Raw genomic sequence first — 13,832 nt, forward strand, 5'->3', positions numbered from 1 at the left:
TCGACTTTGATTGGTGCGAGGTGATGCCGATGGCGTTGGCGTTGGTTAAATCTATTTTTAAAAAGTGGCCGTTGTTTGACGATGGATGATCTGGTGCAGCTTTGCGGCTTGCCAGGTTTTGCGCCGTTCGGTTAAACTTCGATGGGCGAGAATCCGTCCCAACACCGACGCAAGACCGACCGTGCCTCGACATCGCTCTTGCACTTTCAATTTGAAATGTTTTGGAGGAGCAGCCGGGCCAAGCTCCCACTTTTAAAAATCCATCCCAAACACACAGTTCCTCGTCACCTACGGTGCCTCCGGTTTTTAAACGTTTCGGGCTTTCAATCTCGATTTCTCAGCTAGACATATCCCGTCACCTCTAGGGCGTGGGGGGCTCCTTCTTTTTTCCTCTTCCTTAGCAAAGCTCACATCTAAGATTGGCCCCTGTCCCGTCCAAGCCTCAGCCCAACAATTGTCCTACATACTGAGGTGCCCTAGCCCTGGCTTGCCTAACTTCCGGTTCTTCATCCAATGTCTCACCTAACACACCCTCCCGCAGTCCCGCAGTCCCGCAGTCCCGCAGTCCCGCAGTACTGTACCCCCGTGTATCGGTCTTAACTATTCTAGCATCGAATAGAGGCCCGTCTACAGCCCACCCACTGTCACACCGACGTCCAAAAAGGGCGGCGATTCCTTAAGGGGCTGCTTTCGTTGGATGTCGCCATCCTAGAGTCTCGCATGTTGGAGTGATACTCGAAGGTCTCGGGGTTGGATATTGCTTGGCGGCCTGAAAACATGTCGAATATTCTTTAACTACCACCTCGCTCCTCGCTGCATCCTCCGCCATCCGAAATCTACCATCTCGCTTACACTGCCCAGCCCAACCGCTTGACTGCAAGTTCTCCAGTCAGTCTAAGTCCCTCCAGAAACCGGGGTTCATACCATCAATGGTTTCCCTTGAGAGGCAAAGGCTCTGTGCCACAGCTACCCCGGCTCCTACCGTTGTTCCTCGCCTTCCACCTGCCCGGCCGACCTCGTGGCCCAACGGCGGCGGACCTGGTCACATAACCCAACCCCTGCCCCCAAGCAGAGCTCTAGCTTCTTCGCCTCAAGACTCTAGCTTACACCCAATCTGTCAAGGGCATTCTCCCTTTGCGCAATTGTCGCAAAGTGCTTTATCCGCTGCTACGATGGCCGTGCAGTTGTGGACGGTGTGATGGTCACAGTATTTCTGAGACATGGTGCCGAACAATTTCCACGGTAGTCGTGGATCCTTTGGTGCCTCTTTCAACCCCTTTCTGCCGACAACACTAGGCTGGCAAGATTAGCGTCTAGCCTGTTAGCCTGTGAGAACCACTTACCTTTCAACGTTCTGAGCGGACGTCGAGTTGACACTATCAAGACGTGTTTGTTGCCGGACAGTTTCGGTAAGCTGGAAAAGACAAGTCCGAGGAAGTAAGCTGCTTTGGGGGGTGAATTATTGAACGTATTCGGGTTGTCCCTGCAGGGGAAACTCGAGCCTTTATGTTTATAACTTCCGCTCCCTGCTCTCACCGTCTTCCGGGTGCGACTTCGGAACTGGGTCGTGAAATTCGGATGTGGTATTGTATTGCCCTATCGCCGGGTGGCTATTCCTTTGCCTCACATGATGGCTTGCTGCAAATAGAAATCCCAGGACTCTCCTTGCCCGACTGACTCGAGCGGGACTTGCGTCTTTTGCCTTCTCTCACCGTCACTCCACTCTTGACACCGTCTCTTTCCGAGCCACTGTCCTCGTCGCCACTTGGCGAGGTGCTCACAAGAGGCCCTCCCTGAGCACGGCTAGTGGTCAGCTTGACCATGGCGTTCTGCAAACACAGACCAGTAGTCCACTGTGCCGAGACAGTCTGTTTCAATAAATATTCCGCCCCCGAATCACGGACCAACTGAGCCCCCAACATGCTGCTGACGGTCGCTTGCTCTACTGTGATGAGCCGGGATAGATCCTGCATGTGGCCTAGATACGAGGGTTCAGCTGTATCTGTCCCGACTGTCTGGTCCCGAAGCAAAGTCTTCGTCTGGTATGCCAACTGCTTGAATGCACGGCTCTGGAATTATAACCCGAACCACCAATGGCAATATCAGATTGCCGTTGGGTATCCCAAGCCCCGTTAATGTGGCGACTGTCGACGCCGTGTGTACTCGCGGCTAATGAGAAGCCCGACCGACCTGTCACATCGCGATTCAAGCTCTATACATGGAAGTAGTTCCCGTCCGCGGGCTTTGCATTTCATCCTCTTGGGATATGGGAGTTGACCAATAGCCGCGTGAGGTTTCAAGGGTGGCCAATACCCGTTGGTGGAGCCTGATCCAGCAATTGTAACTCGCCGCTGCCGCATTTTCTCCTGGGCTTTGCTGTCAGGACGGCCGCCGAGAGACTTCGGGCCTAACATCATGGGAGCAGCCGATATACAACAGCCAGGCATATAATATACGTTTCCCTACCCAGAGCGTCCGAGCTGGTGCCTTCGGTGGCGGATCTGGGTGGCGGATCTTGACGGCGCAGTCTCTCCCTTCAATACTGCGAAATATCTCTGTCTTGATTCCTTAGTCGATATTTAGCAGTCCAAATCAGACATGTGGAAATGGGTCGCTGGGTGATGTTTGGCCCGACGGGACCAGCCGAACAGATGACGCACCACCCATGGTTTAGGCCAGGGCAGAGACTGACGTCTATGTGGCATATGTAACTGCCACGGGCCGGACTTTGCGGACCTGGACATGTGGCCGCATCTAAGGGACTTATGGGAAAGCCGAGTTGAGCCTCTAGTGCTGTCGAGTCCACTTATTTCGACTGATCGAAGTTGTAATTCGAGGGAAAAGACAATCTCCAGCCTTGCCGACATGGCTCGACGACACCTACCAACGCACACACAAACGCCAGGCCCTTGTGATTAGAGGCGTTCTTTCTTTTGCTGCCAGCGGCGACAGATTGATGTCCCTTTTCGCGAACGCCGCTGCTGCGGTCATTACCCGGGACCGGGACCGGGCCCGGTCCCGGTCCTGGCCATGTAAGTTCGGATCGGGGCCATTTGCCAGTGGGATGCAAGCATGAACTAGACGCCACGTGAGCTATGCAGCGTTCAAATACGCACCTAGGACCATTATTATGTCTATGACCCCACCACCACCGCCACCACCACATTAGCCAACGCCGTGACGGGTACTGTCCGCGGGCGCCGATATTGGGCTTGTTTCTTCTTGGATAACGAACAAATGACGTTGCCGTTACGAAGGCGCATGACTGCTACTCTCTGGTTCTTGTATATGTCACTTCTAATAACTTACATTTTACTTGTTCTTTCTCTCTTCTTGCCCATCCCCCTAGCTTGATTCGCGTAGAACTCGAAAAAGGCATCTTAGATCTTTATACGGAGATGTGAAATTATTCTTGAAGACTTTCTCCCTCTTGTCCGTTGCCGGCATCCGTTTCCGTTCATGTTGAATAAAGACACTTCAAGCCAGACATCTTTCGCAGCCGAGAATTGCTGCTGCTTACTTTACTTGGAGGACAGTCTCATAGTGGCACGCGTTTCTTTTTAAATTTTCTATTTCTATCGTCTGGGGATAATATGTAATGTAACGGAAATACCTCTACTTATGTAAGTACCTTACCTATCTTACTACATCTACTAAGTAGGCTAAGCTCATCTCATAGGAATCGGATTAGCCGCCAAATACGGCATGACTCGTGGAGCCTCGCTCCGCATCGAAACAACTCTCCATCCGTGCTTTGGTGAAGCGGTTCCGATAGCTCAGGGGTAGAGCAACCGGCTGCAGTCCGGTAGGTCAGGCGTTCAAATCGCCTTCGGAACTCTATGTGATCCTCTTTTCACATTTGTTTTATTTTTTCCACTTTCCCAAAACAGTTGGTTGTTTCTTTGTTTCTTTTTTTCTTCTTAGTGCATCTACATGCGGCGATACTCGAAGATACGTTCACATCAACCATCCACTCTTCGTTCTGGTAGCTTAGGGGTAGAGGAACCGGCTGTAGTCCGGTAGGTTAGGCGTTCAAATCGCCTCCGGAACTTACAAGATGTAGAGCGTTTGTTTTTTACATTTTTTTTTAAAAAAATATTTTAATAGATTTATTACTTATCCTTTTTGTCGATATTCTTCCCCTCCTACTCTAGGCCTGCTAGAAAGTGTGGTTTTGCAAAGCTCGGGCTACCCTTGATTGCTGTCTCGAGTTTTGAGACACCAACGTAAGCTGACGAGAACCAGAAGGAGGGGGCGAATGTTGAATAATGGCTCAGCCAGGTATCATGAAATGTACTTGGTAAAGCGTATAAGTTGGTTCGTGAATATCTAATTAGAGAATGCTAGAACGCCAAATAAAATCCACTCAGGATGAGAAGAAATCGTAATGCTTCATTTGGGTTTCTAGGATTAATGTACTGAGTGTGGACGATCCCTTCGTTGCCCCGTCTAGACTGGCTCCCTCTATGAACGCCTCGAATGCGCCCTAGTACTCTCTTACGCAATATCTGGTATTGCACATAGCCTTCATAGGTTCTCTATACAAGCATCTATCTTTACACATGTACACATACAGACTGTCAAGACCTGTTTCCAAACATCAAATGTTGACGTCAACACGTCTCAACCCACCCGCTCTGCCTCCTCGAGTAGCTTTTCCACGCTGAACCGGCTGTCCCCCTTGGAGAACCACTCCAGCAAGTTCCTGCGCTCGGCGGCGCGCTCCCTGGCCAGGGCGACGGCGTCCTCGTCGCCATTAGAGACGGCGGCGGGGTCCCAGCCGCCATAAAAGCGCTGCAGGCAGAGGACCAGCCACTGGGCGTTCTCGACGGAGACGCCGCGGTCCTCGGCGACGTGGCCCTGCATCAGCACGACGCCCTTGTCGGCCGCCAGGTCCGCGTAGTGCGTGACTGTGGCGTGTGGCGCCGCGAACTCGCCGCGCGCCTTGTATTCGGCCAGCTGCGTGAATAGCACCGTTCCCGGCGTCCCCGGCACCGACGCGTCCCATGTCCACTGTAGAAAGTGCATCTCGGCGCCCTGCCCCGGGTGCGGCACCGGCACCACGAACTGCGGGAACTGCCGCGCCGTCGCCTCCATGGCCGCGTACGTTCCCGCCGGGATCACCGCGCACAGCGAGTTCGCCTGCCCCGCGTGCCGCTGCCGCCAGATGGCCGTCAGCTCGGGGATTGGCAGCGTGCGCACCTTGGGCAGGTCGAGGATGCCGTCTAGCGGCTTGACACCCGAGCCCGAGTTCGTCGAGGGGCGGAAGCTGGTGCTGCCGGATTTGGAATGGGAAGAGGAGGAGGAGGAGGGGGAGGAGGAAGAGGAGGAGGACGGCGTGCTGCTCTGTGGTAATGGTGGTTGTGGCGGTGGGTGTAGTATGCTCGAGGGGCCGTCGAGGCCAACAGGGGCGGTGGCGGCGGCGGCCTGCTTCCGTAGCGCCTCGATCTTGTCGGCGTAGGCCTTCTTCAGAGCGTCAATGTCGGGGAGCCCTTCCTCGCGCGCCTTGCGATCGAGCTTCTCGCGGTATTTCTCCAGCACAATGCGCTCGGGCGGCTGCGTCGTCGTCAGGAAGCGCACGTCGCTGACCTGTGCCCATCGCCGCTGGTTCGACGCTCGAAGGGCTCGAAGCTGGCAGCAGCTGGTCGTCGTCAGGTGCCGCAGCACAGGCACTCGAGATGCAGTTGCCATGGTCTGCCGTCTGTGCTCGACCCCTAATTCGGATCCGAGAGGAAAGATGTCAAGGGGCGTTTGAGTTTATCGCGTGGCCAAGGGACAGGATTAGACCTCGAGCTGATCGATAGTAAGAGAAACTTTAATTGACGTCGAAGATAGCAGATATCTTCACGCACAACCCTAACCCTAGTCCGAGATGCTGAGAGGCAGAGACTCCTTGAGGATGGAGTAATACAGGAGAGAACAGTGAATAAGACAATTGACTAGGTAAGTATTGGACTTTCGACTTATAGTGAACTAGAGTTCGGAACTCGCAGCTTGGGCTGCAGGATGGGATACGTCCATGTACATCAAATACGATATGTACCATAGTCTACACACCACTAACGCATCCTGTTCTCTCCGGTATTAAACGCGGGGAAACCATGTCACTCACTCATGCACCCCTCCTCTCAGAAGGGCCCCGTCCTTCATGAGTGATCGACCCTCGGATCTCCAACACACTTGCTGCTCCTCTTCAAGTGAAATATTCCAACGGCTTTGTATGTATGTACATGTTCCCCCGATTATATTCGGCGGACTAGTCCAAGCGCAAAGGGCGGAACCATTTCGCACGTCCTTGGATCGGGCTACTCGACCACACTACAATTCCTCTTCCCCTTCAACTTCCATTATTAACGCGGGTGACTTTCCCTCTTGACATTCCACGCTACCCTAGGCAAGCTAAAATAACAACAAGGTGCAAGGCAAGGCGCGTAACTAGACATACAAGTGTTGAAGACTGAATGTCCGCTCTTGCCCGCCAGAATTCTGGCTTACCCCGGCTCTATCTTCCCAAGGGGAAATAGGGGCAGAAAGCACAATTCCTGTCCTTCTTCCCCCCTGTCAGAATGACGCTATCAAAACAAAGCAAACATTCCGTCAACTCGACTCAAGCACTGCCCCCTCCTCTATTATGCATCCATAGCTCTACTAGCTTGAGCGTACTGTTCTAGTCGCATCCTCTATTCCTCTATTGTTGGGTATCTTTGGGGCCCCTTCTGGGAAGCTGGTTGCGTTCTCTATTGGGACGACTTGAAGACCCATCTCCGGTTCTCGGTGCCTTCAGTGAACGGCACGCCGAGCTCGAAGAGTCTGACAATCACGGCGGCAAAGTCCTTGAAGAAAAGATCATTGTCGGCGGCGTACTTCTCAACCCAGCTCTTAAACTTCTTGTCCTGGAGGAGAGCATAGTCGGCTGGGAGCATCATGAGGGACTTGGTAGTCTTGTCCTCGAGCTGTTTTTCATCATGTTAGCCTTCCTCTATTCGACGCGTTGATTTTTTGGTTGGCTGTACTCACCTGCTTGGGGCCGTCCCACTTCTTCCACTGCCACTTCTCGTTTAAAAGGAGTTTGTAGTAGTCGTTGGTCAGCACCGTGGGGGAGAAGGTCCAGGGACCGTCGAAGCCGCTGCGGTCGGTGTGGCACCGGCCCAGGGCGTGGGCGCCAGACAGAGCGACAATCTCCTGGTCATCGAAGCCCATGCGGTAGAAGATGTTCCGGAGGTGGTCCTGACCCTGAGCAGCGTCGGGAAGACGTCCATCGGGGGTGCAGGCAGCAGCATCCCTGTCAGACCGACCGGGGCGGTAAGGGATCTGAGGGCCCAGCATCTCCTGGATAGCGCAAACACCAGCGAGGATCCAGAGATCAGAGTAAGTAATCCAAGGGAACTTCTCTGCACGGCTTATTAGCACAATCCCCGCACCTAGTTTCCAATGGTGTGCAGATTGGGGGCTGGACAAGGCTCCTCGTCCCAATTACACCAGGGGTAGTTGCCACCCACTCTTCACCGGCTCCAAGAAGTCCCGCGCGGCCTTCAAACCCGCATTGGCTCCGTGGTCGCCCTCGGGGGCAAATCGCATGGTGGCGCCGTTGCTGCCTCCGGTACCGGTCTCCTTGTCAAAGGTACCGCTGGCGTGCCATGCCAGACGCACCAGCACGGGGCCGTAGCTGCCGTCATCATAGTCGTCCTTCTCCTCTAGGCGGCTGGCAATCTCGTTGTACACGGCCTGGTAGTCGTCGAACTTGGGGGTGACAACCTTGGGGGTGGCTGAGCCTGAGCTACCGTTCTTGTAAAACCAAGCACCACCGCCGCCGACGGCAGCCGCACCGACCAGCCAGATCCACGCCGACGACGACGCCGACTTGGTGGGCTCAGACGAGTAGAAGCGTCCGTTCTGGCGGAAAGCGACGCGTGGGGCTGCAGAGAAAGTGGGCCGGGCAGAGGTGCGCAGGGCGCGAGCGAACGTGCGGGTTGCGGAAGCCATCTGTGAGAAGACACGAATGTGCTGTCAGAATCGATATCCGTATGTTGGGCAAGTCGAGATAAGTTGGCAGAGCACCGAGGGGTGTACGTGCTGACGGACAAAACCAGAGGACAATGAATGGTTGCAAGGGGAAAGAGCTTACTTTGATAGGCAGGTTTGAAAAAGGAAGGAACTGCTTGCTTGCTTTTGAGAAGGGAGAGACTCGGAGTGAACAAAGAGAACAACGGAAAAAACTAGCGAGAGGCAATTGCAGATCTTTGAAGGCGAGGAGATATGTAATCAGAATGGAGAAGAATCGGAGTGGCTCGAGTAGCTCGGCTGCAAAGTACGGATACCGGCGAGCCAAGGGGAGAGAGAGGGTGTGCTGGTAGTAGAATCGGATCGAAAAGAGAGATGAAAGAAGGAATTTATTATACAGTCACTTAATGGGTCTCGTGTGACTGGTCGAGACAACGGGTTGTGGGTCGAGTACAATGGCGACCCATTCACATTCTTGACATTTGACGTGAAGAAAAGAGTAAGACAGGCACCGGAGGGTCCATCGCGGTTCCTCACTCTTGGGATGGGGGGTTCCGAGGCGCGGCCAGGCTAGGGGGTTATTGTTATCTGACCGAGCCTGCAAACTAGGGTTACCAGGTATCTAACCCGTTATCTAGAGCCCGGCTCACAGCCTCACGGGTGTGTGCAAAGACGGCGGATGGGCCCGCCGTTTCCTTGGCCAAAATAAAAAAAAGAGAGCCGAGACATATCGGACCCTGCCGCGTCGGAAGGAATCCATACGGTATGATGAAAACGGCCATGTCGAAATTGAGCCTCATTGTGGCCTCATCCGCCGCCAGTGGACCCCGAAAATATTATGGCGGCAGTGCATGGCCTTGCCAGGTACTGAACCGCTAAAATCTCGAAGCGGCCCGCTTACTAATTCCCCTTTCTCCAAGCCTTTTGTGGATCGTGGGAATTCAGAGCCATCTGTTGCCCGAAGCCAAACGGCCCGAGGCCCAGTACGTATTTCGCTGTTCAACGCTCCGGGCAATATCGCCTTGCCACACTGCCCCCATGTATGCACACGACGTGAAGCTTCTGAAACTCGTCTGAAGGCTCTCAAGACATGCGGGCGGAGACGAAACCGGCCCTCAGGAGTCAGTCAGTCAGGTCGGCTTGACGTGGGGCAGCCAGCTCAGCGAAGGCCACACCCCGGAGGTCGGCGGCACGCCCTGCCCACGTGGAATTCCGAACGTGGTGGTAACAAGTGGTGAGGTGGCGAATATTTTAACAGTTGTCCGGCAATGTTAAATGTAGCACGTGAACACGCGGCATATTTGCGTCTTGGCCAAGCATGCCTAGCGGACGGGAGCAACGTACTTGGTCGTTAACCCCCCCACATGATGACTCAAGATACCAGTTTGAGTCTTGGGGAACGGAGATTATCAATCCCCTCTTTTGCTTAGACGGCCTGCACATCTACCATCTTACCAAAATATACATGTAGACAAGAGGGCAGAGATGATAAGAGGTCTTGATTATAGCTATGGAAACAACTAGGCTATCTCCTGGGCAGAGATATAACGCAGGAAGAGGCATACAAGCCACTGCCACATCATTTCCATAGCCAAACACCTTCATTACACTGAATACAATCCGGTATAACTCACTCCTCTGTCCCGCCATTTTGGCGTCTCATCATCGTCGTATCCTGGAGGGGAAACAAGTAAGTCGCCAGCCACACCGGCACCCCAGGAACTTGTTGTGAAATACAGAAATGTGCAAAGTAGACCCAGGAGTCAACGCCAAATATGTGCGTTATAGAGTTCGAGGGGAAAAAGGAGTCGCCCCGCCGTAACCGTTGAAGACCCGATGTCCATACAGAGGACCACACCCTTGCTGGCAGTAGCTATATGGTACTGTACAATACAAAGTAGGAAGTAAAAACTGAAAACGAGACAGAAAGTTGGAATGATTTGCCGCCGAAACACCTGGAAGGACCGAAATATGCCCTTCTAATGGAAGCCGGCATTCCCCTGAGCGTTCGGATCAGGGTCCATGTGCAGCTCGTAGTAGCTGTAGAACCGGCTCTCGGCCTTCAGGCGAGTGGCGTCGTCAAGTTCTCCGACAGGCAAGCCGTTGCTATCCTTGCTGAGTTTGGCTTTGGTGATGGTCGAGATGGACTGCGGTCTACACGCTCACGCGGTTAGTAAAAGAACGAGAACTAGTATGCTGAGGTAGGTAAGAATGTTAATGTACCCAAATATCTCCCGATCCATGGCCAGGAATTCCTTCATAGCCGCCTTTCCCCCGCGTTGTTGCAGGTAGCTGAGATACGTCTGGCTGACCTCCTGCTTGATTCCAGCAGAAAGACGGCTCTTGACGAGCATCTCGTCGATCACATTTTTGACACGCTCGCCAATTTGTGCCTCGAGTTCGGTGTTCGTGGGCTGCTCCATTTCGAATTGCAGCCATTTCTGCCAGAAGTGACGACTATCGGCATACCACTGTACATTCTTAACATAGACACTCCGAGCTTCTTCGACCGATCCCTTGACCTTCCACAGCAACGATGCCCACTCGGTGACCAAAGCTGCTTTAGTGAAAATGTCGACGGCGGTTGAATCAATTTGGGTCTTGTAGACCACAATCGCTGCCTCGAGGCCGCTCTGGCGTCGCTCCAGATTACCCCACGAAATGATAGTCTCGACGGAATCGGGCAGCTTGTCAAGAATGGCTGCATGGATGGCCCTAGCAACATCGATCCGGCCGCACAATTCCTCGAAGTAGGCAAACTGAAGTCGAATGCCCGGTCTGCTGACGGGAACAAACAGCGTGCTTGCACGGAGGAAGATATTGCGGACTTCCTCTTCCTTGCCCTCTCGAGCCGCCATCCACCGAGAATATCGGAACCAGAACTCTTCATAGAAGGCACAAGTGACAAGGCATCTCTCGTATAGAAACACCGTCCTGGCAAAATCACCTTCCGCCTCCTCGAAATCGAGGTATTTTCGCCAATTAGCCAACTGTGAATAGTCGAGTTCGGTGACATGAAAATACGGCCGTTTGATCTCGGCCTCAAAGGTCCAACGCTTGTTCGTCTCGGTCTGGGAACGCTGAAAGATGACGTAAAAAGCAGCGTCAATTTTGGCGCGGATATCACGCTCAAGCTCGAGGTCGGACTTCTGAATTCCAAAGGCTTGGCATTCAGCTTCGATTTCTGACCGATACTGGGACAATGCGTCGACTGGGGCGAGCTCCTCAAGGGGTCTGCTAGCTGCGAGAGCCCGGAAACGCTCAAAGTAGCGGGCGTACTGATGCATAGGAATGTGGATGACACGGTTCAAGATGGCGAATATCTTGTCATGAGCCTCCTGTCGCTCTTCGTACTCAAGATACTTGTCCCAAAATGGATGGGCAAGGAAGTCCATGCCGACGTGGTCTGCGGCGCGCTCGAAGAGCCTGGAGGATAGTCAGTAATCTGCGCTGGGGATCGTAGTGGGGGAGCGGGGTGGGAAGGGACATCAAATACAGGAGGGGAACTTGGTGTAGGTGACGTATCCATCCAAAGCAACCAGACTAGATCTCAGGAGGGCGTGCGAACGGGAAACGGGTAAATGAGCTATAGAGCGGATGACGATCATCTGCCGAGAAACAGCAGGGCCTGGTAGATATTGTGAGAGAACAGTCCAAGTAGGGTATCCTTTGGTGTTTCTCACCATGTCCCTAGCGGTGGTGGTGTGTTGTGTTCTTGTTCGTTATCTGATTCGGCACGCGGCCAAGAGTGGCCTTGCAGTTTCGCTGCCGGTGAGGCTGTTATGGGGTTGGGAAGGAAATGATCTTTCTATACTTACTCTCTCACAAGTTGGGGTGTGTGAGTGGTCTCCGTTTTGAAGCTGCAGTACTCTGTCCAGAGATCCACAGAGTTTGTGATGCTGGCGCAGCCTCTCTCGTAGACCTAGATAATTACATTTAACATTTACTGCTCATTCGACTGCACACCAGGCAGAGAAGCATCATACCATTTCGGCAGACTCGGGACCAGAAATGTTGAACTCCAGGTCCGCGTACTTCTTCCAATAGCCAAACAAGAGGGGAAACTTGAGCAGAAATCGGTCGTAGGTGTCGCGAAGTGCGGCTAGTGCCTGAGGGCTCGAGTTTCGGTTGAGGCCGCCCTCGAGGCCCTCGCAGGTGCGCACGAGCTTCTCCCAGTTGTCGAAGCTGTCGGGGTCGGCTTCCTGTGCGCGAAATACGCGGTCAGCAATGATGCATTCTTTGCCGGCATTGACTCATGAGGCAAGATGTAGGCAACGCACGACATCGGCATTAAGCCTCTTGATCTCGGCGTTCTCCTCATCGGAGCCGCCAAAACCATTGAAGTCGCCCATGTTTGGAAGAAGAGGACGTATGAGGGTGTGGGGGAAGAAGGTGGCTGGCAAGGCTTTGCTTTTTCCTATAAGCTTTGTGTCGAGGGCTTCCAGAACCAGCAGTGCTGGAAAAAGAAATGCAGATTATCTCGAAATTTTGCAGTGATGGTGTTGCGGGAAGGTTCTGATTCATTCCAGGCAGACAGACGCAGGAATGAAGGGGCTGGAGGCGCGAACACGGTTGAAGTGTGCAGAGTACAAAAAGCTGAGGTCGCAGCGCCGCGATGGATTGTTCTCAATAATAAAGCTGAGCTCCTAAAAAAACCCCCCACCCCACCTGGCAAATGCGCATCACTTTTTGAGCCAAAGTTTGCAGGGCCTGCCAAGACAGCTTTATGTGGGCCAAGTTACGTAATCACAATCTCACATAAAAGAACTTTTTCCTACATGCTTCTTCCCCTTCTCTCTTTTTCTCCCATCAAGGCTGGTGATGATTATATCAATACAATCATGATAGGAAGAGTCTGATTCTCCGCAAGGGGAGCATGATTATTAATTCGAATCTGAAGCCTTCACCGAAATCCTCTATCATTGTGGCTTCTTCCATGCCCTGCTTCCCCTCAGTAGTTTAGTTTTTGTCTTTGTCCTTTCACTTGTGCCTTCACGGATTGTCACCATCTCTAGCGTTATTTCCATTTATGTTATATTCAACTTAGCCACACTCCTGTATCAGACCGAACAGGAAGTGGGAACGAGAGTGAGCTGGATGCACGAAATATGTGCTTTTGCTGCTTCGTATGGGCCCATCATGTCGAACCATGATTTTGGAAATTGGTTTCGCTCATGTTCGCGTGTCAAATTTCAGGTCCTCTACAATATGCTTTACGAATTTAATACCCACCCTAGAGAATTAAAGCTGTCACTCCGTAGAGCAAGTCCTTCAATGCAAATGACCGCATCTAGAGATAGCTCCAACGCGGAATAGAATGTGTACAAGAATAGCATCTGTTAACCCCATGGATATGCTACCATCGGGGTATGAGTTCCTTGATGCACCTTCACGAAGTTCCCTTTTTCAACATCTAAAGAGCGGGATGTGAATCCTGTCCTACTAAGTAGAGGAGACCCGTACGGCAATAGGTAGGTAGTTCCCGGTCCTTTGATAGCTGATAGCGGCCCCGCGCTGCAAGGGTCTGGTTAGCGGCAACCCCCCACATTATTGCGGCTCTTGGGCAGGGCTGAGAAAGCAGTGGAGGGCTTGGGGCCATGACGGACAGCTAGTAAGGTACATACATCCTTGGTCTTCTTGTGGAAAGCACGGGCGCGAACGCCGGCAACATCATCGCGATTGCTAACGCCTTCAAACTTTAGTTGTTGGAGGACCGCCCTTCGCACCACTGCACGCCGCTCCGCTTCTCAATAGCCTCGAGGCATCACCTAGACCTGACGTTGACGACGCTCAGGTTCAGCGTTGCTCCGAGCATTTTTTTCATCGCGCCG

At 53.0% G+C, this 13,832-nt stretch overlaps 4 protein-coding genes and 2 non-coding genes across 6 annotated transcripts; 2 read left to right on the top strand and 4 right to left on the bottom strand.

Moving 5' to 3' along the window:
* Positions 1 to 476: 476 nt before the first annotated feature.
* B0T26DRAFT_670389 (uncharacterized protein) lies at positions 477 to 3,126 on the bottom strand (the record flags this gene model as incomplete). Its single annotated transcript, XM_060439173.1, has 11 exons — positions 477 to 491; positions 532 to 575; positions 853 to 874; positions 1,108 to 1,132; positions 1,344 to 1,414; positions 1,713 to 1,829; positions 1,905 to 1,978; positions 2,191 to 2,212; positions 2,467 to 2,559; positions 2,885 to 3,024; positions 3,117 to 3,126. The coding sequence occupies 11 exons, from the start codon at positions 3,124 to 3,126 to the stop codon at positions 477 to 479; spliced, it is 633 nt and encodes a 210-aa protein (XP_060302931.1).
* Positions 3,127 to 3,765: 639 nt separating this feature from the next.
* On the top strand, positions 3,766 to 3,837 carry B0T26DRAFT_t10. Its single transcript has one exon. It is a non-coding gene; the product is annotated as a tRNA-Cys (tRNA).
* A 142-nt stretch (positions 3,838 to 3,979) lies between these two features.
* B0T26DRAFT_t11 lies at positions 3,980 to 4,051 on the top strand. The gene has a single exon. It is a non-coding gene; the product is annotated as a tRNA-Tyr (tRNA).
* A 235-nt stretch (positions 4,052 to 4,286) lies between these two features.
* On the bottom strand, positions 4,287 to 6,035 carry B0T26DRAFT_686902 (ATP11 protein-domain-containing protein). The gene has a single exon (XM_060440920.1). The coding sequence runs from the start codon at positions 5,689 to 5,691 to the stop codon at positions 4,624 to 4,626; it is 1,068 nt and encodes a 355-aa protein (XP_060302932.1). The 5' UTR covers positions 5,692 to 6,035; the 3' UTR covers positions 4,287 to 4,623.
* A 702-nt stretch (positions 6,036 to 6,737) lies between these two features.
* On the bottom strand, positions 6,738 to 7,983 carry B0T26DRAFT_635723 (heme peroxidase; the record flags this gene model as incomplete). Its single annotated transcript, XM_060436751.1, has 3 exons — positions 6,738 to 6,953; positions 7,018 to 7,391; positions 7,500 to 7,983. 3 exons carry the CDS (start codon positions 7,981 to 7,983, stop codon positions 6,738 to 6,740), a joined length of 1,074 nt encoding a protein of 357 aa, XP_060302933.1.
* A 1,997-nt stretch (positions 7,984 to 9,980) lies between these two features.
* On the bottom strand, positions 9,981 to 12,353 carry B0T26DRAFT_634452 (uncharacterized protein; the record flags this gene model as incomplete). Its single annotated transcript, XM_060436632.1, has 5 exons — positions 9,981 to 10,155; positions 10,225 to 11,427; positions 11,820 to 11,923; positions 11,988 to 12,203; positions 12,282 to 12,353. 5 exons carry the CDS (start codon positions 12,351 to 12,353, stop codon positions 9,981 to 9,983), a joined length of 1,770 nt encoding a protein of 589 aa, XP_060302934.1.
* Between the last annotated feature and the right edge of the window lie 1,479 nt (positions 12,354 to 13,832).

Source organism: Lasiosphaeria miniovina, assembly GCF_030549165.1.
Source record: "Lasiosphaeria miniovina strain SMH2392-1A chromosome Unknown B0T26scaffold_1, whole genome shotgun sequence".
Taxonomy (NCBI): domain Eukaryota; kingdom Fungi; phylum Ascomycota; class Sordariomycetes; order Sordariales; family Lasiosphaeriaceae; genus Lasiosphaeria; species Lasiosphaeria miniovina.